General features: G+C 34.2%; 1 protein-coding gene across 2 annotated transcripts in view; it reads right to left on the bottom strand.

Moving 5' to 3' along the window:
* Positions 1–26,854, bottom strand: part of TkR99D (Tachykinin-like receptor at 99D) — an 823,748-nt gene that overhangs the window by 94,124 nt on the left and 702,770 nt on the right. For both annotated transcript variants that reach the window (XM_069844274.1, XM_069844275.1), the window contains exon 3: positions 21,916–22,131. In XM_069844274.1, coding sequence (XP_069700375.1) covers positions 21,916–22,131 — 216 coding nt within the window. The remainder of the gene's footprint in view (positions 1–21,915; positions 22,132–26,854) is intronic.

Below are 26,854 nucleotides of genomic sequence, written 5' to 3'. Positions count from 1 at the left end.
ATAGCGTCAATGAAATGTGTTCTATAGTGTCAGTGAAATGTGTTACAGAGTGTCAGTGAAATGTGTGCTAAAGTGTCAGTGAAATGCGTCATAGTGCCACTACAGGGAATGAGATGAGAGTAAAGTGAAAGACTATTGAAACTTATGTAGGACCTATACATAATTATGTAGGTTGTGTTGTAAAATTAGATGTTTTATTTTATGTTTTATTATTATTGTGTTAAATTGTATTGTGTATTCTTATTGTATTGTGTATAAAATTGTATATGTGTTGTAAATTGTATTATGTATTGTAAATTTTATTGTGTATTGCTTATCATTTTATTGTGTATTGTTAATATTGTATATACCACTGCCACGGGTGCTTGCCCACTTGCAGTGTAAATAAATACATACACATACAAATAAAACGTAGCTATCGGAAGAAAAAAAAACAATAGAAATCATGTAGTCCTAGGTTCGTTTTTTCAGAATCGAACACTTTCCTTGTTGGAAGTTCAAGTTCATATTGCGTTCTAAAACAATGATGAACAGTCGCATCAAAATTTAAAGCAGTTCGCCTCAGTGCGCATGCAATCTTGTCATGGGGTATCAAAATTGCCCGCTGAATTCAGGCAAGTTCATCAGCTTGTGTATTCTTTTGAGTATGGTATGAACAAGACGTTGCTACGTTTGCCAAGCAGAAAGTGTGTGGAATAAATGATTTTCGAGTTGCCTTTTTTTATGTCTTTCACCCGGACAAAAAGTACGAGTAAGTAAAGTATACAGAGGATTCCTCTCCCCGTAATTTTTTTATTTTAACTTCACTTTATGGCTGAGAATATTTGACTTTTAAAGATGCCAAGATCATAGCACTGAAATGACAGAAATTTTATTCTTAACCTCTGAGTCCTGAGAATATACTATACTATACTATACTATACTATACTATACTATACTATACTATACTATACTATACTATACTATACTATAGTTTACTATACTACATACATGGTATAAGATGTATATAGTATAATATACCTGCATTTGTGTCCTAACTGTACCATGCAGAATTTTTTTTCTCATGCCAGTGACTATTTCCTTTTATGTGTAGAATTATACTGAACTTCAAAAATAAAACAACAAATGTCTCAGGAATCAGGAGGTTAAGGGAGGAGGTACACCATTGGCCTGCAAAAAATTAGTGCAATTAATTTCTTTCATATCTCAGCTATTAGAGAAGCTAAATGAACATAACTTGTTATCCTTAGGCCTAATATACATACATTACACTTTATAAAACTTACTTACTTACTTACTGGCTTTTAAAGAACCCGGAGTTTCATTGCCGCTCTCACATAAGCCCGCCATTGGTCCCTATCCCGAGCAAGATTAATCCAGTCTCTACCATCATATCCCACCTCCCTCAAATCCATTTCAATATTATCTTCCCATCTACGTCTCGGCCTCCCAAAAAGTCTTTTTCCCTCCGATCTCCCAACTAACACTCTATATGCATTTCTGGATTCGCCCATACGTGCTACATGCCCTACCCATCTGAAATGTCAGGATTTAATGTTCCTAATTATGTCAGGTGAAGAATACAATGCATGCAGTTCTGTGTTGTATAACTTTCTCCATTCTCCTGTAACTTCATCCCTCTTAGCCCCAAATATTTTCCTAAGCATCTTATTTTCAAACACTCTTAACCTATGTTCCTCTCTCAAAGTGAGAGTCCAAGTTTCACAACCATACAGAACAACCGGTAATACAACTGTTTTATAAATTCTAACTTTCAGATTTTTTGACAGCAGACTTTATAAAACACCATTCAGAATATTAAAATAGGAACAAAATGTAGAATTAATTAAATATCTGCACGATATTTTACTGGACTGTTTTAAAGACCTATATCAACAATGTAGTCTAGGATCTATTCCTATTCCTTCAGGAAATATTTTTTTCTTAATAAAATTTTTTTGGCAATTTAATATTGAAGGTAACTTTTTGTTCAGTTTCTTCTTTAGGATAGTCCACAGATTGGGTTCATATTCGGCCTTTTTGCAGGCCATGTGAGAAGATACTAGTGAATATATTCAGGAGTGGGTAAATAATTAAAACGCCAATATCACCAATACAGGGAAACAAAATATATCCAACCGTAGGAAAAATATACCAGAAAGTGTAAACAATCAAATTTATAATATTATAGGATCTTTGAATTATAATGACAGTTAATATGACGAATTATATTAAGTTTCAAAGAAAAACGGTTTAGTCTAATGGTCACCTTTGTATATACATGTATTATATATGTATATGAATTCAACTGGTCGTGACGATGAAATATGAAATTAGCGGAGAGAGGGAAATATCCAATTTAGAACTTGTACCACAGCGGATATAACAATCGATGAATTGTTATACAAGTTGTAAATGGCTGGCGGTATCAGGTCAATGAAGGCAGAAACTTTGGTCAAGTTTGAATGGAACAGCGACATTAAATGAAACAAGGCTGTGAGATAATTATGGCCAGTCTAGTCTGCAGAAGTTGGAGGTCAAGGGAAAATTGACGTTTGTGTGCTGCCACTGCTATGGAGACTATGGTTAAATGAATATGGTCAAGCTGAAAGTAGCCCACGCTCAGGAAGAAGCTTTACCTTGTGTAGGTAGCAGGAGTAACAGAAGAGCTGTGAAAAAATATTTTGAAATGTTTGAAATATATGAAGAACTGTCGAGGCGACCTTGGTGTAGAATTTTACCGAATAACCGTGGTTCTATACTCGAACAAGCTAGGTGTGAGCTCATTTTTGCACAAAAAGTATTTAGGAGTTGTAAAATACGATTCTCAAAAACGCTTTATGGAAATACATATTTTCCGTATTTCTGATACCGGTACTAAAGAGTCTAGAATTCCGCCTGTATACAGGGTGTTTCAAAAGTGACGGTAAATAATTAAGAGACGGAAAGTATAAACTAAACCAAGGATAAAAAGCTGCAATATGCTTTGGTCCGCAAATTAACCTTTACGAGATAATGCATATTTTCTATTGAGATCCCTCTCTGACCAGAGGAAACGTGGAGACGTCCCTAACTGAATTCTACTTAGAGCAGGTATTTAAAATACTGTCCATGCATCTGAACGCAACGTTGTGCTCTTTTCTGCAGTGAGCTGGAATACTCTCGGACAGTATTGGCTCATTTCTTTACTTGCTGAAAGCCATGTTCAATCAGAAACTGCAAGTCCTTAAATATATTGACCTCAGAAATGTAAACTAGGCTTTTTACATGGCCCCAAACACTGAAATATAATCGGATTTAAGTCTGGTGATCTAGGAGGCCACGGTACAGGCCCTATCATGTGCAATATTAATCCAGTTTCTATCAACATATCCCATCTCCCTCCAATCCATTTTAATATTATCTTCCCATCTACGTCTCGGCCTCTCCAAAGATCTTCTTCCCTTCTGCATTCCAACTAACACTCTATATGCATTTCTGTATTCGCCCATACGTCCTACATTACCTGCCCATCTCAAACGTCTGGATTTAATGTTACTAATTATGGTAGATGAAGAATGCAATGCGTTGTGTAACTTTCTCCATTCTCCTGTAACTTCATCCCAATTAGCCCCAAATATTTTCCTAAGGACCTTATTCTCAAACTCCCTTACTCTCTGTTTCTCTCTCAAAGTGAGAGTCCAAGTTTCACAACCATACAGAACAACCGTTAATAGGCTATAACTGTTTTATAAATTCTAAATTTCAGCTTTTTTCAGAGCAGACTGGATGACAAAAACTTCTCAACCGAATAATAACAGGTATTTTCCATATTTATTCTGCGTTCAATTTTCTTCCGAGTGTCATTTTTATTTGTTACTGTTGCTCGAAGATATTTGAATTTTTCCAACTTTTCAAAGGATAAATTTCTAATTTTTATATTTACATTTCGTACAATATTCTGGTCACGAGACATAATAATGTACTTTGTCTTTTCGGGATTTACTTCCAAACCTATTTATTTACTCGCTTCAAGTAAAATTCCCGTGTTTTCCCTAATCGTTTGTGAATTTTATCCTAACATATTCACGTCATCCGTAGGCTATAGACAAGCAGCTGATGTAACCCATTCAATTCCAAACTCTCTCTATTATCCCGGTCTTTCGTAATGGCATACTCTAGAGCGAAGTTAAAAAGTAAAGGTGATAGCGCATCTCCTTATTTTAGCCCGCAGTGAATTGTTTTTTAATTAATGAATTTATTTACATTTTGTACTAGGAATACATAAAGTATGAATTGTTTTAATTAATTTTTATATATTTCGTGTTTTCATTGTTTTAATTTTTATTGTTTCAATTAATTTTATTAATTGTATACCTAATGACCTAATAAACTGAACTGAACTGAATATATTTACAGGAATCAATTGTCTCGTGAGTGTTGATAATAAACGAAATCCATCCAGTTAGTGGGAAAGAAAGGTTGTATACTGGCGGATGAGTAGGAAGATAAATTGACAGGCACAGATATAGTATGAAGAGGAACAGAGGTTCTAAAATCATATGTTTTCCTGGTGTCTAAATCAGCAATTAAAAGTCTTAAATATTTTCTCAATGCTTTTCATAATTAGGAACTTATAAAATGAGAACAATTTCTATCTCAAACTAGGAATAGCCTACGTATGAGCATTACATTTGTGGTATACTGAAAGACATTCGACGTAACAGCTTCATTCAGAGTAAATTGTCTGCCTCCAATTCGAAAAATGAATAAAATTATTTATAATGAAAATACAGTATAAAAATAACAAGGATAGGCAGGACAGCTGAGTATCTTAAGAGGAAGAGATGAGAATCTCAGAGAAAGAGGTTACGAAACCCTAATGTAATTGTGTGGAGTGAAACAATTTCACTAAATTTGGGCGCATCAAATTTACATACGACTTGCAGTAATGTTCCGTACTCCGAGAAGTTTCGCATTCAAGAAAACGCAGCACGCTACTGCGTGAGTAGAAATTTTAATGCCTTACATTTCTCTTCGTATAAGCCTATTGTCTTCTGTAAAGGGCACAGAATCCAAAATTCCTTTCCCGAGGAGTGAAATAAAGGCCAAATCCTCGTAGTATGCATATTACAGAGAAATTTACCACGATTGCAATTACATGTGAAGTTCACGACTTCAAAACTAGATAAAGAGGACTGATTTAAGACGAATTAAATTATTAGTAAAGCTTCCTTCGAAGGAAAGTAAGTTCTAAAGCACTTGCACGGAATAGAAAATCGATCCTTTAAGAGAGGACTCCAGAAAAAAAAAAAATTGATCATATCTCGTCCACGATGATTAATGTTTCATAGACAGGTGTTTTTGTAGGTCTACAAGAATATACAGGTCCCTGATGGCCCAATAGGAAATTTATAAAATAAGCATTGTAGAAAGTTTTGAAGACTTCTAAGAGTTCTTTTAAGGAAGCTGCAACGTAGCTTTCAATGCCAGGTTTCCAGAAGTACACAAAATGCAGACATGGTTGTGATGGTGATAAAGGAAATTATCAAGGCAATTATTATGCTATTATGAAAAAATCTTATATTCTTCTAGAATAAACAAATAAATAAGTAAATAAATAAATAAATAAGTAAATAAATAAATAAATAAATAAATAAATAAATAAATAGTAGTCATTCCATATAAAGTCATCTCACTAAAGCACCGCTACTGGCGAACTTCGTCAATGTACGAAATAGTAAACTGAATGTGTATTGCATTGTACTGTATTGTATTTATTAACATTCCATGGTGTTCATACATTGCTTCACAGCTAGAATATGAAACAAGTCAAAAAATTTAATACTAATATAAAGTCTTAATTTATAGTCACAGTCTAGTTGAAATATATACAGACGAGGTTTACAATACAGTCTACTAGTACAACACATAGTTTTAGTATCAATTTCATGAAGTGTTGTTGAATGTCATGAATTCACCTACAGAATAGAAGGCGTGAGAAATTAGGTACTTCTTTAATTTGGCCCTAAATAATCTTATGTTTTGAGTTTCATCTTTTATATCGATAGGGAGGCTATTAAACATTTTTACTGCCATATAACGCACTTCTTTTTGATAGCACGATAGACTTGCCGATGGAGTATGAAAGTCATTTTTTGACGTGTATTTATGCTATGAACTGTTGAATTAGTTACAAAGATTTCAAGATTACATGCAAGAAAGATTATTAATGAAAAAATATACTGACAAGCTATGGTAATTATTTGTAGTTTTTTAAAAATAGTTCTACACGATTCCCTAGATTTGGCACCTACTATTATTCTATTTACTCTTTTTTTTGTAATAGAAATATACTGTTACTAACTGTGGAATTTCCACAGAATATTATTCCAAAACTCATTACCGAGTGGAAGTATGCAAAGTATATTGTTTTTAAGGTATTGATATTTACTATCTTTTGCATAGATATAATAGCAAAACATGCTTAACTTAGTTTGGGGGGTATTTATTTTAATACTCGTGGAAGTAACTATCTTGGATTAGAATACCTCCTAGGCAATCCCTGTTTCACTTTCCAGTTCCACGTTTTCTGCTGTGATATACAGAAGAATGACTTTATGCTAACCAACGTCATAAGAATGAAATTATACGATTGTGAAAAATGTGTTTGGACTCCATTAAGGCCAGATACAGATCTATGCTTGAGATTTTGAAGGGCCGTACGAAAAAATGAAAGCATTTTTAATCATCCGTCGAATAAATACTGATATGATTTATTTATTATAAGCTTATAACCCCCACAAAGTGGGCGGAAGTTAAGGCTCTCACTTGTACTGAAAATCGGTAATTATGTATGTACGAATGTTAATCCTATGTGTGCACCGTCTTCATCTCCAAGGAAAAACTCTTTGTACTCACTTTCGTTATAGTCTGCATAAACCCCAGGGCGATAGTATGGTCGGAAGAATTAGATCAATGAAAAAAATACGTGAGTCAAACGGGAATCGAGCCCGCGACTTTCTCTGTACTCAGGATCCTTGTGTATACCTTTAATGGAGGGCTAATGATTTAATAAATCATCCCCTAATTGATTTATATTAAAATGTATATTACTTACTTACTTGCTTACTTACTTACTTACTTACTTACTTACTTACTTACTTACTTACTTACTTACTTACTTACTTACTTACTTACTTACTTACTGGCTTTTAAGGAGCCCGCCATTGGTCCCTATCCTGAGCAAGATTAATCCAGTCTTTATCATCATATCCCATCTCCCTAAAATCCATTTTAATATTATCTTCCCATCTACGTCTCGGCCTCCCCAAAGGTCTTTTTCCCTCCGGCCTCCCACCTTCACTCTATATGCATTTCTGGATTCGCCCATACATGCTACATGCCCTGCCCATCTCAAACGTCTGGATTTAATGTTCCTAATTATGTTAGATGAAGAATACAATGCGTGCAGTTCTGTGTTGTGTAACTTTCTCCATTCTCATGTAACTTCATCTCTCTTAGCCCCAAATATTTTCCTAAGCACCTTATTCTCAAACACCCTTAACCTATTTTCCTGTCTCAAAGTGAGAGTCCAAGTTTCACAACCATACAGAACAACCGGTAATATAACTGTTTTATAAATTCTAAATTTCACATTTTTTGACAGAAGACTCGATGGTAAAAGCTTCTCAACCGAATAATAACAGGCATTTCCCATTTTATTCTGTGTTTAATTTTCTACCGAGTATCATTTATATTTGTTACTGTTGCTCCCAGGTATTTGAATTTTTCCACCTCTTCAAATTATAAATTTCCAGTTTTTATATTTCCATTTCGTACAATATTCTGATCGCGAGACATAATCATATACTTTGTCTTTTCGGGATTTACTTCCAAACCTATCTCTTTACTTGCTTCAAGTAAAATCCCCGTATTTTCCCTAATCGTTTGTGGATTTTCTCCTAACATATTCACGTCATCCGTATAGACAAGCAGCTGATGTAACCCGTTCAAGAAATAAATTATGTACATTCATTTACTGGGATAACGGGTAGAGAATTATACACGGTAATTACAAAATACATTAAAGTACATATTATTTAAACCATGTTGTTAGAATGTACATGAATTAAATTTTTCAATTATTAACCCACAATCGTAAGAATGTAGATTACAGAAACTATAAAGTTATAAATACAGGTATGTTAAAATGTAGTTAAGTCAATTATGCAATTATAACCTCGAGTGTGGTCATGCATTTTTCAAAAGCTTCTCGCCTGATTTGGAGTAACATAGGTAGCTTATGTATAAAATAATGCAATTATACGGGTCTGGGATTTTGAGTTAACCGCGGAAACAAGGAGAAATTATGCTAGCAGAGATTGTTCCCTAGGGCGAACATATGCGCAGAAAATAGGAAGGAATAACTAATCTTAGTGTACGAAAATAGAACACCGCATTCCAACGCTACGAACTCTAGAAGCAACGTCTCTCGAGATACCTGCGTGAAACAGAAGGTTTGCGTTTGTTAATTCGTCTGTATAATTTTATTTCATAACTGAATCAGAACTGAATATCTTGCCATTTGTCATAGAGTTACCTCAATTTATATAATAGTGGGTAAGTGCACTACAGTCATGTCATATGTAGGTATGTCCAAGGAAGTCCCAACCAGTCAACTCCGATAGAAATCTTATGCATACAATGTGTGATAGAAATAAAAGGTACTGGGAAATAAAGAAAAAGTTACATAACTGAGAATTACAAGTAATGGAAGCACATACTCTTCTATAAGGAGAGGAATATCATTTTTGTTGACGTCGTACAATATTTTGTTCAATATTCTTTTGAGAAGATCAAATCTATATGTAGATGAAATTATTGGGGATCATCAGTGTGGGTTTAGATGTAACAGATTGGTAAGATTTTTTTGTATTCCACAGATATTTGAGAAAAAATGGGAGTATAAGGGTACAGTACATCAGTTATTCATACTTACTTACTTACTGGCTTTTAAGGAACCTGGAGGTTCATTGCCGCCCTCACATAAGCCCGCCATTGGTCCCTATCCTGTGCAAATTTAATCCAGTCTCTACCATCATATCCCACCTCCCAAAAATCCATTTTAATATTATCCTCCCATCTACGTCTCGGCCTCCCCAAAGATCTTTTTCCCTCCGGCTTTCCAACTAACAACATCAGTTATTCATAGATTTAAAAAAGACATATAACTGGGTTAAGAGAGAAGTTTTATATAATATTCTTATTGAATTTGGTATTCCCAAACAATAGTTCGAATAATCAAAATGTGTCTCAGTGAAACATACAGTGGAGTCCGTACAGGCCAGTTTCTGTCAGATGCTTTTACAATTCACTGCGGGTTAAATCAAGGAGGTCCTAAAGCGGCAAACCGATTTGGAATTTCGATCTGATAATGTTGCTTAGTTTCCTCGTCTTTAATTTCGGAATACCGGTATTGAATCTCCTAATATTAACTTGTTGCTCTACTCGCTTGGCTGCTGATAGTCTTTATTTTAATATTCCAATTACCAAATAATGGTCAGAATCACAATCTGTCCCTCTGAAGGATCGAATGTCTACTATACTAGTATGTCTTCGTTTAGCTATCAAGCTGGGGTCTATTTGGTTGTTTGTCAATCCATCTAGAGAAGTTCAAGTTTGTTTATGTATATTCGTATGCGGGAATGTTGTATTTTTCACGATTAAATTGTTTGATGTGGCAAAATTGGCTAACCTAACTCCATTACTATCTTTATTACTACTGATATTAATTTTAAAAATGTATAAAAAAGATGCTGAGATATACAAATGGAGAAAAGTCCCAGAAAACTAGAAACTTGGACATAATATATTAGTGATTCTTAAAAAGAGTGCGAAAGATTAATGTTGGAACCATAAAGGTATCACAGTCACCAGCACCTTAAACTATATGAACGAATTTTTAACTATTTGTTGAAAGAAAAAATATAAAGGCATGGGAATTGAAGAAACATCCCAATGGTTTCCAATAACAAGTTAAGAGGGATAACTCTTAGGAATGAAGGAAAAGCCGTCGACCAATTTTCTAACCAGACTTCTGTACTACTGGACACATGTCACGTTCCAGAATCATCTGCTGTTTCGGGAATTGAAGCTAACAAGATTAGGAATCTCGGGGTGAACGACAGAAAAATTTGATCCACGCGAAGAAGTTCAATAGATATTTTTCCATCTGAGGAATGGAAAGGCGGCATTTTGTACTATCGATAGCATCTAACAAGCAAGAACTGTAAATTTTGCAGTATATACTTTACTTCGTTCCAGGAAGGCCTAAAACAATTCATTTTCATAGTTTATTTTTGCTGCAAAGTATTTTAATAATTTTGAAGCGACAGGAAGTAATTTAAATTAAATTCTTCACATTTTCGTGGTCACGTTACCTTCCGAAGTTTAAGATTAACAGTTCTGATTAGTTCATGATTTATAGTTCATGTTATATTCTCCTGTAATTAAATTAGCACGATTCAAAGTAAAGATTTAACTGGTGATTACATTTCTCACATTATTGATATTACATTTTAATATAACAGAGAATTGTGAAGGAGGAAAGTTGGCACACAGTGAAGCGCCCACGACAATCACTGTCATTACGTGATAGGTATATATCCATGTAAATATGAGGTGTTGGAGACGTATAAACTGTCTGAAGGCAGTTCTGAACCTCAGAAGTGATACCAACAAATATTTTCTTGTAGTTAGATTTATATGGTTCTTTTGTTTCGTGTAAATTTATTTTGATATAAATAGAAATGAGAAACAAAAAACAAATAGAACTAGAGAGAGAGAGAGAGAAATAACTCGTCCGGCCTTAATTAAGGATGACCACGAGGATCCGGAAATTAATAGCAAACAAATATAATCAATTAAATATGAATATTTTTACAAAAATAAAATATAATAATTAAGCACCATTGATTATCAATTATAAAATAAAATCTTAGAAGATGACTATAAAATTATGCTTATAAATAAAAGATTTTATTTAAAATGAGCATATCCTTAATTAAGGCCTTCTGAATGGTATAAATGAAACTGTATAATCTGCAGGGAATCTTTAAGAATTTGCGATATAATTTTTTGAATTTCAAAAGATGATATTGATAATTGTTTTAAAAAATTATATGTAAATTTTGGTAAAGAACTCCGAGCGCATCCAGAAATATATTCCTGTAGATAGATCTATAAGTTTATTTTTAATGAAAATAAAAATTATAAACAAAGAAATAAAAATTGTCTTCCGAAACGAATGTAGAACTCAGACGCACTTTCTTCGCCTATTGCGTCAATTTTATGTATCAATAGCAATACAATACTATTCAATGATGATAACATTCTAGGGTTAAAATAAGCTAAACAGTTATTAAGTGAACAGTTATAACAGTTATTATTGTTAATAAGTTATTAATATTGTTATTAAAAGTTTAATTATAATTATATACAATTGTTGTGAGCGGAAAGCAGAGGAAACTAGAGTGGAAAATAAAGGGAAATTAGAGCCAAAAAGTGAAATTAGAGCAGAAAATAGAGGAATATTAGAGCAGAAAATAGAGGGAAATTAGAGCGGAAAATAGAGTGAAATTAGAGCGGAAATTAGAGTGAAATTAGAGCGGAAATTAGAGTGAAATTAGAGCGAAAAATAAAGGAAAATTAGAGCGAAAATAGAGAGAAATTAGAGCGGAAAATAAAGTGAAATTAGAGCGAAAAATAAAGGAAAATTAGAGCGGAAATAGAGAGAAATTAGAGCGGAAAATAAAGTGAAATTAGAGCGGAAAATAAAGGAAAATTAGAGCGGAAATGGAGAGAAATTAGAGCGGAAAATAAAGTGAAATTAGAGCGGAAAATAGAGTGAAGTTAGAGCGGAAAATAGAGGGAAATTAGAGCGAGAAATGAAGCAAAATTAGAGCGGAAAATAGAGGGAAATTAGAGCGAAAAATAAAGGGAAATTAGAGGGGAAAATAGAGGTAAAAAGTATAGATTATATATAATAATAGATTATAGCTATGTACTGTAACTACACAGTTAATAACATTAATAATAGTATTAATAATAATAATAATAATAATAACACCAGCAAAGGGACGAAAACATATTAAACACTACATTTATGCGGTCACCTGTAAATCCCAGAGATTGTCATGTCAGTGCGGAAGAGCGGGAATTGTGACTTAATTACGCATGACTCTCACATTATGTGTGAAAATTGGTACATCTGTAATTTAACCACACACTGATGATGACAACAAACCGACAGCAGCGGTCTGCTTCAGATACAAGTCGTCCCTTGGCCGCACAGAAAGAAAATATTTTCAAAAGTAATTGTGACGTAGAGCCAGAATTCCTTCCACATCCAGAGAGGGATACATCAGAAAAAAAAAACCCTTGAAGTCGAAGCAATGTAAACGATCTAAATCGTAGCGAAGAAGAAAAAAATAATACATTTTAGAAAAAAATACTATATTGCGATTCTAGGTTGGTAAGTGCTCTGTAACAGAAGCGAGGGAAAGTTTGAAAAACACGAAGCGCTTACGCCGAATTTTTTATTATTCCCGAGATTCTGTTATGCAGTTAACGCCCGTGTATTGCATATTATTTTTTGCACAATCATAATTTATATCTTTATTTTATTTGTTATGTATTTTTGTTTGAACTGTACGTTTGTCATTTTGTTAATGACACTGTATAATTTTATTTGATTTGTTGGATATGACTGTCTTTTATGTGTATGCATTTTTCAAATAAATAGAAAGCTAGTGCAACATACGAAATTGCAGTGTCTGAATCTTTTCCTATAAATAAAGAGAATGACAGTCTTTATCCCATACCATTTTTAATAAAGCTTTGTTGATATAATTTATATCTGCATTTTATATTTGTCATAATTCACAAAATAGTTCGTAATATTACGTTAATGTCGTGGTGTCTGTTGAGATCTGTAATAATTCTAAGTAATATAAAATTAAATTTGCATCTTGTGTTTGTTGCTTTTAAGCTTATTTTGTGCTTGGTGAAATTAGTGTTACATCAACAAAGCTTCACATAAATAAATTGAGCTATATACACAATATCACATATTTAAACACATAGTTTGAAAACGTATTTGAATTTCAAATTGTGACAATTTAAAATACTCATTTAACTGAAACCATTGTAACATGAGTTTTATCCCAGATCACGTTAAAATCGGTTGCAATTTGAAGAGAACAACCGCCAGGATCGCCACCCGTCCGCCGTAAACGAACACGAGATGGCAGTACAGTCGCTATTGCTAAAACTCGTGAGTCATTATTATATACTAGCCGTACCCGTGCGCTCCGCTGCACCCGTTACAAATAAATATAAAGTAATTACATAATTAAAATAGGACATTTGATCCAGGCAACATTCGTGTTTGATAGAAGGATATATCGTTTATTATGTTACTTAATTTAAATTGTATTAAAAAAAATTAAAACGCGATCATTTTGATCCAGAGACCACTCATTCGGTCATAAAAATTATTTCAGGAAATACAGGAAACGAATGTACAGAATAGCCTATCAAGTTTTCTGTGCATAAGAAGCTATTTTAATCTTACCTGTCCTCGATTTACTCAGAAGTTACTGTAATAACATTATAGCATTATGTCCATCTAGAGAAACTACACTTTCCAATGGTGAATTAATAATTAATTATACAAATCGGTTAATTTAGCTTCCGATATTACATCATACAAACAACGCCTCTTATAAACGAAGTCATTTGTTTTTTATTTCATTACACCGCCTTAGATGGCGTTCTTGTAATTTTGAAACTCATTTATCTCATTAAATATCGGTCCTATCAAAATTTTTCAAGGAATAAAACTTATCGAAAATTATTTTTAAAGAAACTTTTGTTATGTAACATTTTCCACGAAAATTAATAATAAGGGAGATATTTCGGTTTATTTAATTCAAGCCCCATTATAACCCCCCTTTTAAATAAAATATTTTGAATGCCATATAGCCTAAATTCTAAGTTACAACGAACTTAATTTATATTCAAATTTTCATTTAAATCGGTTCAGCCATTATCGCGTGAAAAGGTAACAAACATCCAGACAGACAGACATACAAACAAAAATTTCAAAAAAAGCGATTTTCGGTTTCAGGCGGTTAGTTATATATGTTAGGACCAATTAATTTTTGGAAAATCGAAAATTACCAGAAGAATTTCGGCTACTGATTTATTATTAGTAAACATTATTATTTATTATCTTAACACCAATTTGATGGTTTAGTATAAGAGAAAACAAAAATTCCATTATTTAATGTAGATATCATACAAGAAAATTGTATCTGATGATGCCGTAAAAGGCGAAAACGTTTATACATTATTCATATTAAACATGTATTAACAAATATGAATATTAAATTGATAAGTCATAAGATTGAACATTTTAAACATTATTTATTGTATTCAATAACAGACTTGTCTGAAAATCAAAACAGGAATCGTAAATTAGAAATTTTGTTGTTGATAAGACTCGAGATTAGTTTGTCTATGCTATGTTACAATAATTATTTAAGGTCTTAAAAAGTTGATTTAAATAATGTATATAAAACGTTTTCATTATTATGTATTTATGAAGCAAGAGGGTGGAAGCAAAATACCCAGTAGCGTCAATGTCGACTGGGATAAAGTAGGCAGAGCAACAGGTGTGCGCAAGAGAGAGCAAGGAATAACACATGCTAAGGACTCTAGCACGCTGTTGGTAAAATATTTAGAACAGGAAGAAAAAAATGATTAATCGCTTTTTTTATTTTTCTTTACATGCTTTCATTTTAAATTAATTAATTTACATTATTCTGACCAATGAACTACATACTGTCCACCAATGACTATCAATAACTTGTTTTTAACCCTCTGATGCACGCATTAGGGAAGGAAATAAAAAATTGTGTTTGCAATGAAATTAAACTTTTATTTGTCTTAGAGAAGCGCCTCAAATTTTAAAAATCTTAAAAACTTCCATTTTTTACACAGAAAATGGGTGGTTTCATGGTAAAACCACTATGCAATACTGCAGAACACAATGTCTTCTGACTTATTGCGAATGATACAAAAGGAAACAGTTTCTGGTTTCATTAAGGCAAAGTGCCACTTCACCTGTGTTGCGTGGTAATTAGAAAGGAAAAGAATGGACCTTCTATCCTTCCACTTGAGCCAGGACACTCCAGCATATGACGTACGGCTATCACTCTAACTACGTTTCATGTCGCGGTCTCTTGTTTCGTCGTGTGGCAAACCAATACGCCCATGTCTAACTGTACCACATGGATACATATTTTGCTGCCTTAGAGATCATCAGATTCAAACTTGTGAAAAAGTTGTCAAAAACACTTTGTGATTGTCACCAACCATCTCTTTCTTTCAAACATGATGAATAAGCTAACAGAAAAATGGAACATTTTGTTGGATATGGTAAGCATAACTACCCTGTTTGCGTAGTGGTTACATATTGAAACCACCACATTATATCTATATTGATGCCACATGTGTCGAAGAAATTACTATCTTGTTACTGAAATATGTTCTGAAAGACCGAAAGACAAATAATACTAAATAGGAACTTACGTAACTGTGATATTTTAGCATACAACTGAAATGAAAACACGTAGCGAATCTTCCACACCCCAACTATACACAACAACATCAGCCATCTTAGTGGAGCAACACAAATATAGGGAAAATAAAATTCTTCTACAGTTACTAGGGATCAATGAACACAGCGCAGTAGTTTTGAAATACAAATCACACTGTAAGTAGGAAGGAAACTCTAATTTAAAAGGTGGTTATGCACTGTAACCACTGTGCTTCAAAGCGTTAATGCTTTATTTTCATTATTACTAGAAGTTTGCTTTTAATTTGAATTTATGGTTTTACACTGGTATATTCCATGAATCAGTCTGTATCAGACTAGCCGATTAACTTCTGTTTTCGTATTTATTTTCATTACTACGGGTATGTAGAAGTTTGCTTCTATTTTTAAATTGTGATTTTAACTTATCCAATATATGAACCGCTGTGTGATAATGATGGTAAACTACTATGGATTTTGTTTGTTATTTCAGTTATTAGCTAGAAGCCATTGAGAGTGTTCTACTCTGTGAAACAATGTTTGGTGTTGACAATAAAATTATTAATAATATTTATATGTTAAATGTTTACTTTTGCTAACAGCTAGTGTTGTGCTTTTATTTTAAAATTGTGATGTTACACTGTACTGCATTTATTTATCGTTGCATATTTTTCTATTTGTTTGAAATCGCGGCTTTGCATTGCACTAAAATCTAAGCTATAAATTATTACTGGATGAATATAATTTATGTTTCTGATTTTCAATGTCACTTTTACCTAAACTACAGAACTGAGAACATCGCTGTGATACCCCGGAGCCGCAATAATAGTCGACGTATTTCTGTTTAACATTGCGTTTGAACTACATTAGGGTGGGGTGGGGTAATTTGGATAATTTTATAAAACAGCCCTCTTTAAATCTAAAGACCCATCTGTTACCATGATAAAAATTTTCAGTCAGATTTTTATATGTTAGCACTGTGACCTTCTAGAAAGTATGTTGGCCTCCTTTTATCATAATAATAACCCGAAGTATAACTATACTCAATTTACCCCACTGATGGGGAAATTTGGGTATAATGCATATTATTGGAGTAAAACATGCTTTGAAGTCCTTATAAAATCAATTATCCCAACCATACGTTAGTGTATGTATCCTGGAACAGAATGCACAGCTTAGAAATTTTAATTATGTCTAACAAGATAAAAAAGAACTTCAGCCAATACCTAAGTTCTTGATAAGCTTATTTTGTAAACTTAAAATACCTCCCATTAAAATTTGTGACAAACCAAATACCTGTAACTTTCCACATAATTATGTGAATTATTCCAGATCTTGAAATGGGATTATTCTTTTTTAATAAATTTGTATGTGTTTCCCTGAAAATCTTCAAGTATATTCCTTCAGTGTCTACTCATAATGCAAAAGTTAATGTCCTAGTTCATGAATTCTACTAACAGATTTTGTTGCACGATTAGGTTAGGACTCTGCTGTATTCTAGATTTTTATTGTTCAGAAAGGAGAAATAAAGTGTAGGACATTGAGCTCAGAAGCTGAATTCTCTCTGAATAATAGCCTGATTTATTTAATATGGCGTTGGAGCGAATTCAGCGAAGTCTGCAGTGTTAGCAGATGTCGCCGTGCGTTAACATGTTAGTCGTAACGTCCCATGCAATCCTGTTATAACGCCAGCATGAAGAGACGACGGTGGTTTTTATTCTGAACGAAATTGGAAGAAGCTTGGGCTTTGGTGAAGAGCAAGGAAACTTGAATTATAAAGGTGCAAAAAACCTGGTCTGCAAAGAAGGAGACAGTGAAGTTGAAGATTAAGTAGAAAGCTTCGTTTTCGCTTGATGTGGATCATTTAAAATAATGTACAGTACATTCTATGAGCTGTTTCAAGACTTTCAGTAATCATGATTTTAAACTGATCCAGATTCGCTTTGCTCTTTAATTATTTCTTCTTCGCGTATTTGTGTATTTAGAAGGTACTCCAACATTTGAGAATGACCCAGTCATTATATCAGTTTAGCCTTATTTTAATTTATCTAGTAATAATAATAATAATAATAATAATAATAATAATAATAATAATAATAATAATAGTTATTCATAGATTTCAAAAAAGCATATGACTCGGTTAAGAGAGAAGTTTTATATGATATTCTTAATGAATTTGGTATTCCCAAGAAACTAGTTCGATTAATTAAAACGTGACTCAGTGAAACTTACAGCAGAGTCCGTATAGGTCAGTTTCTATCTGATGCTTTTCCAATTCACTGCGGGCTAAAGCAAGGAGATGCACTATCACCTTTACTTTTTAACTTCGCTCTAGAATATGCCATTAGGAAAGTTCAGGATAACAGACAGGGTTTATAATTGAACGGGTATACATCAGCTTCTTGTCTATGCGGATGACGTGAATATGTTAGGAGAAAATTCACAAACGATTACGGAAAACACGGGAATTTTACTTGAAGCAAGTAAAGCGATAGGTTTGGAATAAATCCCGAAAAGACAAAGTATATGATTATGTCTCGTGATCAGAAACTTGTACGAAATGGAAACATTAAAATTGGAGGTTTATCCTTCGAAGAGGTGGAAAAATTCAAATATCTTGGAGCAACAGTAACAAATATAAATGACACTTGGGAGGAAATTAAACGCAGAATAAATATGGGAAATGCCTGTTATTATTCGGTTGAGAAGTTTTTGTTCTCTAGTCTGTTGTCAAAAATTCTGAAAGTTAGAATTTATAAAATAGTCATATTACCGTTGTTCTGTATCTCACTTTGAGAGAGGAACAGAGATTAAGATTGTTCGAGAATAAGGTTCTTAGGAAAATATTTGGGGCTAAGAGGGATGAAGTTACAGGAGAATGGAGAAAGTTACACAACGCAGAACTGCACGCAATGTTTTCTTCACCCGACATAATTGGGAACATTAAATCCAGACGTTTGAAATGAGCAGGGTATGTAGCACGTATGGGCGAATCCAGAAATGCATATAGAGTGTTAGTTGGGAGACCGGAGGGAAAAGACCTTTGGGGAGGCCGAGACATAGATGGGAGGATAATATTAAAATGGATTTGAAGGAGGTGGGATATGATGATAGAGACTGGATTAATCTTACACAGGGCGGCAATGAACCTTCGGGTTCCTTAACAGCCATTTGTAAGTAACAATAATTTTATTGTTAGAATAAAGATGCATATATATCACTCTAGCACCTCCACAAAGAGTACATACTCGTGCTCAGAGGGCATTACACAAAATTTTAAAACATTTAATTAATTAACGAAAAATAAAGGTAAAACGATAAAAAGAAAGACACAGATACTACAGTAATTGAAAAATTGAAACTTTATATTGCCTCCCTTAACAATAAGGTTTTAATTGATTTTAAAAAATAAGGTGCGTTAGCAAATTGAATGTTTGGTCATTTAGCTGTTAGCTCGTTATAGAGACTTGGACCGAGATGCTACTGTGATTATAAGCTACAGTTGTGGTACATTTACGTTCTGTCAAGCATATGATGTCTGATGTTTTTAGTTTTATATTTATGTGAATAAAAAATAAATACATTTCAGTTTTTATGTATGAAATTCAGTAAGACATTTTTATAAATTTGATGAATGTTAAATGCTTAAATTCAGTATACAAGAGTTCTGAGGGATAATAAAGAGTCTTATTAAGACATATTTTTATTATTATTTTCTGTATTAGTGTTATTGGCATGAGGAAGGTACTATAGCACAACACATCCTATAATACCATTTATTGTAATATAGCTTGTACTAACGCGAGGTAAAATCATTCGTAAAGTATGGATAATGAAGTAATTTCGTAGGATAACGAAATAGTGAATATTTTTTCTTAATCTATTGCAAACAAAAACAACATGTTTATTCCAATGTAAGTGCTGAAGCTATAGCAATGCGCGGTTGTCTAGCATCAATAAAATTGGTGATAGACAGATGGTATTTTCACAAAATGGTTACAACGATTCTCCATGGAATAACCTGATTTTCTTTGCATCATTATGACCATCAATCATATTAGATGAATAATATTGTTCTCTTCAGTCATAAGGATCATTTGTAGGTACAATCTTCCAATCTTCTATGTGGTCTTTCTATACTTCTTCTTCCTTGTGTCATTTTCTGTAATAGTTGTCTAAGTAGTCTTGCATCGTAACCATGATGCAACGTAATGAGGCTACTACGCTTTCAATGTTACCGCTGAGCGCTAATGTCGCCAGTCATTCTATACAAGACATCGTAGGCGGTTACGGAGCGCAGGACATTGAGGAAAGCAAAGCACTCATGGAGGAGGATGATGCACTATGCTAGTTCGTGGAATCAACATTTGTTAATTTACAACGGACGGGTAGTAACGTAACGTAAAATAACCTTATCGGTAGCTATTTTACGGAAATAATAGGCCTATAAGTCTGCTTCGATATCACTCAGTCTATTCGTCTATTCAGAATAATACATAAAAAGCGGTCTTCTCGTGGTGCTAACACATTACTTCTACCTAGTGCCGAAGTAAAATAAATATGATATATAAATATATATACTGTATATATAGTAGTAGCGGCCCGCGGTTACAAAGGTTGGCAGTTATGCATGAAAAAATAGTGTATTTAGCAAACGCATGCTGTTTATTGCATCTAAATCGGATAACGCGTGTAATTACAACCCCTTCTCGAAGTTGACTGTGCACCCGAAATTGTACTCCAACCATCCGTGCGCTACATCTCTCCCACCTGGTACAACTAGTCACGTAGGGGAAATATGCTTCACATGCTTTTCTAGATTTTTAAGTGAAATTAACTAAATCCTTCACTCCGGTGTTTGTCCATGTATTTTCTCCTCTACACAGAATACACGCTTGGGCAGAAAGCGTTTTCATGAGCGCAGCAAAAAACCAATCGTTTCCATTACACATTTCGGTATTCAAATGACTAGTAGGCTACATGATTTCCTCGAATTTTTCCAGAAATTTCAATATTTAAATTTTGTGTAGGACGTCCTAATTTCTTAAGTTAACCTGCAATTTCTCTTTTAATTTCGAAAAGGATTGGTCGATTAGGTTTTCATTTCATTCATTTTTTTATATAAAAATTTCCTTAGACGCACTGTCTAATCACATCACACCACCCACAGTACTATAACACACTGGAACTGTAATGAAATAGGCTACAGTAGTCCAGAAGCCTTAACGCAGGTCATAAGTAGATGAGGGTGTTGGTGGTTCTTTTTTTGTATATTCGGAGAGAGCTGCTTCGGTTGCAGCTCTAATGTAGTCTTAGGGGACGGTGAAGAAAACCAGTTTTCTGTTGCCGACTACCACACGTTGAGCTTCAGGAACTGCCGATCACAGATCCGAAAAGTACACTACAGCTAAAATTCTCGAGCAGTTCAAGGCTCCTACAGACAGTAAAATCTCGAATCGAAGAAGAATGAATTTGAAAAATAAATGAAACAATGAACTAGATTACACAAAATCACGTTTTACATTTTTAAAATTTTCAGGTCCATTTAAATGGAGGTTCTGCAGCTCTTCAGTTCTTATTGTAGAGCCGCCCCTGATATATAGTTTATATACTGTATATATACACTATACAGAGAGGAAATGAAATAACCTTGCAGAATGAAAGGGACGATAGGTACACTTAAATGAATAGAAAACCTATATTACATTTTGTCATTAAATGCACGGTTAATTAAAAAAAAGTTAGTTTTAAGTTTCAGCAGTCCGGCAACGCCGCCGCTAACACACTCTTATCGTGATACAGATGTAAGAGGTCAACGAACTCGGTGTGTCTCGCGCTAGATCAGCTGTTCTCTAACACTGTGTTGCAACCAACTCGCATCGTGCAGTGGCTTGCAATTAGAGGTATTTAAAATTAAATTTACATGAAAACCGTTCACACTATTGAAATATACCACAGGGATAAATTACTCTTATTTGTTTTCCTAACGATATGGATAATAATCACGATTCTACTCGCAATAGTTACCGAATAAGAGGTTGTTAGACATTCGAGAATTTTTTAATGAAAAAAAAAACTATTAACTTTCCATTAATATGACATTATAGTTTTTTGTTACATACAACATGAGCTATTCCCTGTATATATTTTCCTTGTTCTATATAGGATCTAATGTGTAGTACAAGGACACAATTTAGCAAAATCTGATGATGATTTGTCACCATCCTCAGTGTATAAGCAATCTGGACTTGACTATGATATGAAGAGGCACTCACATGTACTCTTGGTAGCTCTCGGTGCTGGGTCCGTCCGGCCACTCAGCATAGCAGACGACGCGGATGCCACCGTCACTGAACTCGTGGGCGAACGTTGTGAAGAAGACAAGCATGGGCATGGACAGGGCCGTGCCCACCACCCAGATGCCGAGCGCGATGCACAGCGTGGTGCGCCGACCCATGCGAGGCCGCAGAGGGTTCATGATGGCCATGTACCTGCACACACAACAGCACCACTGATTAGCAGCTTGCAAGAAAAGAAAGCAATCTACAGAACTCTTGATGTGAAAATATCAAAGCGCCGTTACAACCGTCTCTTTCTCTGAACTTCACGATGGAATATTTGTAAATATAATACTATCATACGCAATTATATGACATTTTAAGATAGAATAATAAAGCAAAACAGTGGAGTAAAATCATTGGCTGATGAATTGTATATGCTTTTAAAATGATTACTAGTCTGTGTAGCTCTACTGATGAATTGTATATAGGCCTACTGTAAATTGAATGGTAGTCTGTATAGCTCAATTGATGAATTGTATATGCCGTAAATTGTATAGTAGCCTGAATAGCTCAACTGATGAATTGTTTATGTTATAAATTGAATTAATCTGCTTGATATTAATTTCACAAATTTGTATAGCTTAATGAAAGTATGCTACTTTGTTTGCCATCATAACATCCCAAAACTAATAGCACAAGCCCTTAGAAAAAGATCCTTCGAGGTCCATGAAGACGTGCACTGCGTTGCGTCTGAAGGCGGCGGAATTAGAAGAGCGGACATCGTGGCTCTAGACAAGACTAATAGTAAAGGCTTTATACTGGATCCAACTGTAAGATTTGAGATGAGACAGACCCAACCATCTGAGGTCAACAAAGAGAAACGACAAATTTATGAGCCTACTATTGCGTATTTTCGAGAAAAATATCAGATGGAAGGCACCTGGGAAGTACATGGTTTAATGATCGGAGCGAGGGGCACCATCCCACGATCAACTGTAAACACTATCAAAACATTTGGAATCCATGAACCCATTCCAAAAATAATTACTTCTAGCATTAAAGGGTCTGTGGCGATTCTGAAAAATCATTTATACGGAATATCATAATCCCCCCTCTTTCTGTCCGTTAGTGTGTGATTGTTACAATATATGTACAAATTTATTATTTGTTAAATTTAAGCTCCTAGTTCACATTTCAATTTGACTCATCTATTTCACTGTAATCGTTATTATTCTTATATGTGTGTTATTCTGTGTTTTTGGCAACCCAGGATGCCTGGGCAGACTATTTCTTGGAAATAAATTATATATTATATATTTGTACAGTTTTGGATGATGAATTGTATATGCTTTAAATTGAATAGTAATCTATATAGCTCTATTGATAAATTGTTTGTGCTTGTAATTTGAAGTAGTTTGCATGATATGTATATCACAATTGGTAATTGTTTATGCCTTAAATTTAATTAAATTACTTGTTTTGTATTATACATATAGCTCAACTGATGAGTGATCGTTTGCGTTTGTAAATTTAATAATCTGATTGGCTATGTATTGTATACTTTTAGTAGAGCCATCGATGTAGCTCAGTCGGCAGACTCGCTGAGCTGCTGATCCGGAGCTGCGTTCGGGCTTGGGTTGGATCCCCCTTTGGTCTTTGGTTTCTTCCGAGGTTTTCTACAGCCGTGGGACTGAAGCCGGATGGTCTATGGCGAGTCCTTGGCATCAACCCCTTTGATTTGATTACCTGGTTGGGCTTTTCCGAGGTTTTCCCCAAACCAAAAGGCAAATGCCGGGTAATATTTTGGCGAATCCTCGGACCTCACCTCATCTCACTACATCTCGCCAAAATATTGTAAAAAATTGCATAAAATTCTAAAAATTATAGAAAATTACTAAATTGTAAAACTATAAAAATTTGTAAAAATTGTAATTGTAGGTCTAATATTGTAAAATTTTGACTTGTTCCATATCTTAAAGCTTCATTGCTCATGTAAGATCTATGGAATAAAATGAATGAATGAATGAATCTCCAAATATTAAGCCAGTTTCCTTGAAAGTATAACAATACCAAGACAAGCAATGTATTTAACATTTAACATGAAGTATCTCAAAGAACACCACCATTACAAGTGAGGAAACATGTATTGAGACATGAGATAAAATGTCTGAAAATAAACCGGTGTAGTCTCCTACAATGTCTCCGAAAAATAGCACATTACAAAATGCCTAAAAAGCCAACAATATCACTGTTGGTGAATCCTTCAAATCCTCAGAAAAATGTTTGTAAAAAGAGCCAAACCGCTACATCATCAAATGGTGCCTGCAATCCTTTAGATAAGGTTATTAAAGGGAACAAAATTTCGTCTTCTTCAAATCCTTTGATAAAATGTCTGTAAAGACAGCGAAAAGGCTACAAATTAAATTTTCAACTTTATAGATAACGCACCTGTAAAAAAAATAAATTTAAAGATTCTGTTCCTTGAAACTGCAAACATAAAATGTTTACATGTGTGATACCTTCAACTTCAAAAATAAAATTTTGTAAATACAACTAAATGGTTATAAATTATGCTTACCAAACCTTAGATAAGTGACGGAATTACGACACAATCTCCATATGCGTGTCTCCAAAGTGTACAGAAAAATTATACAAACATAACATCATGTTTTTAAAAGCAATAATATCGCTATAAATTATGCATTTGTGACTAATGACAGCAGAATCTCCATTGACAGTATCTTATGATTCTAATCTAAAATATTTGTGAAGGCAGTAAAGAGCGCTAGAAATGTTGCCTCCAAATGCCCAAATAAGGTGACTGCAAAAACAACAAAATCTCCACATGCAAGATCTTCAAATTCAAAGGTAAATGATCTGTAAGGATAGAAATCGCCACAAAATGGTTCAAATTTTTAAAATAAATTCTCTGCAAAAGAAACAAAATTTCCAAACATGATGTCTCCAAAGCCTAAGATAAATTGCCTACAAGTGCATCGCCATTGCTATCTGATTTCAAAGTGAACTGCTAGATTTACAGACGTCTCTGTCCATACATTTTCATTATCAACAGCTACTGGGTAAACTGTTCTGCATGTTTCAAGCTCTTTTTCCCTTACAATTCTTGTAAGCAATGAAATTGAGCCAACAAACACCAATGACTCGAGTAATTACAAGTCCTATATATGCTGTTTCCAACTGCTTTAAACTGTTTTGACTCGCTTCGATTCAGTTATAGATAATGATGGAGGTAATGGGCACTAACGATGTTTTGAGCATGGCTCAAAGACAATTTTAAAGACTTACTTAATGGCTTTTAAGGAACCCGGAGGTTCATTGCCGCCCTCACATAAGCCCGCCATTGGTCCCTATCCTGAGCAAGATTAGGCCTAATCCATTCTCTATCATCATATCCCACCTCCCTCAAATCCATTTTAGTATTATCTTCCCACCTACGTCTCGGCATCCCTAAAGGTCTTTTTCCCTCCGACCTCCGAACTAACACTCTATATGCATTTCTGGATTCGCCCATACGTGCTATATGCCCTGCCCATCTCAAACGTCTGGATTTAATGTTCCTAATTATGTCAGGTGAAGAATACAATGCGTGCAGTTGTGTGTTGTGTAACTTTCTCCATTCTCCTGTAACTTCATCCCTCTTAGCCTCAAATATTTTTCTAAGAAACTTAATCTCAAACACCCTTAACCTATGTTTCTCTCTAAAAGTGAGAGTCCAAGTTTCACAACCATAAAGAACAACCGGTAATATAACTGTTTTATAAATTATAACTTTCAGATTTTTTGACAGCAGACTGGATGATAAAAGCTTCTCAAACGAATAATAAGAGGCATTTCCCATATTTCGTGTGATATCTAGGTAACTGATCAAAAGTCTGTTCCAATTCCTTATAGAAGCTATCCTTTATATGGTCGTCGTTCTCTTCTGTAGGGACATGAGCATTTATAACTACGATATCGCACCATCTACCCTTAAGTACTAAATACGATAACCTGTCACTGATAAATTCGATCTTTTTTACTGCTGATTTAATTCTTTTATGGATAAAGAATCCTGTTCCTAATTGGTGACTATCGTTTCCTTCCCCATAATACAACAAATAATCTCCTAATTGTGTTGTGCCGTTCCCATCTAACCTAACCTCCTGTACTCCCACGAAGTCTATTCTATATCTAGCTAGTTCTTTTGCTACTAATGTTATCCCTCCTGTTCTATATAGACTTGTAACATTCCAAGTACCAAATCTCAAAACCTTATTCCTTTCCTGTGGTCGTGCCAGAGAATCAGTCCCATTCCAAGGCTTATTTGAAGAATTCGTAACAAGCTTTTTTTTTTACGGTGATGGGTTGTTAGCCCTTCGCCTAACCCCAAAGTTTATAGGACCACCCCTCATCGGCTGTCCGCGATTGCTTATTCAATTTATTCACAGCTACCCTCCATATCTGGAGGCCCTCTCCTCGATCCGCAACCTGAGGACGCGCCATGCCGTGGTGATAGTGACCCACAATACATGGATTTTAAAGACTAGCCAGTCTTAACTCAGATGTTTATTTCTCACAAAATGTATCGGACACTGAACCGTTGTAGATCTGTAAGAGATTTTTGTAGAAAAGCAAATATATTATGGAAACAATTCTTCTGGAGTACCTACGATTCTTCTAACACTGCCACTACAAATTTACATCAATTTTTCCCCATATCATTTACTTATTATCTCCCAGTAGAGCCTGCCAATGCTCTCAAAGACAGAGTATGCATAGCGGTGCAAATAAAACGATGGCGAATGGAATTGTATGGATATGTAAGGGTAATGAGGACAGCTCGGCAATAGAAATCTTGAATTGCACATTATCTAAGAGAACGGAAAGGAATATCCAGAATGAGATGGAAGATATTATTATAAGAGGAGCGGAA

Source organism: Periplaneta americana, chromosome 13 (genome assembly GCF_040183065.1).
Source record: "Periplaneta americana isolate PAMFEO1 chromosome 13, P.americana_PAMFEO1_priV1, whole genome shotgun sequence".
Classification (NCBI taxonomy): domain Eukaryota; kingdom Metazoa; phylum Arthropoda; class Insecta; order Blattodea; family Blattidae; genus Periplaneta; species Periplaneta americana.
The sequence above is the reverse complement of the archived record's forward strand: the minus strand, read 5'-3'. Positions and strand labels throughout refer to the sequence as shown.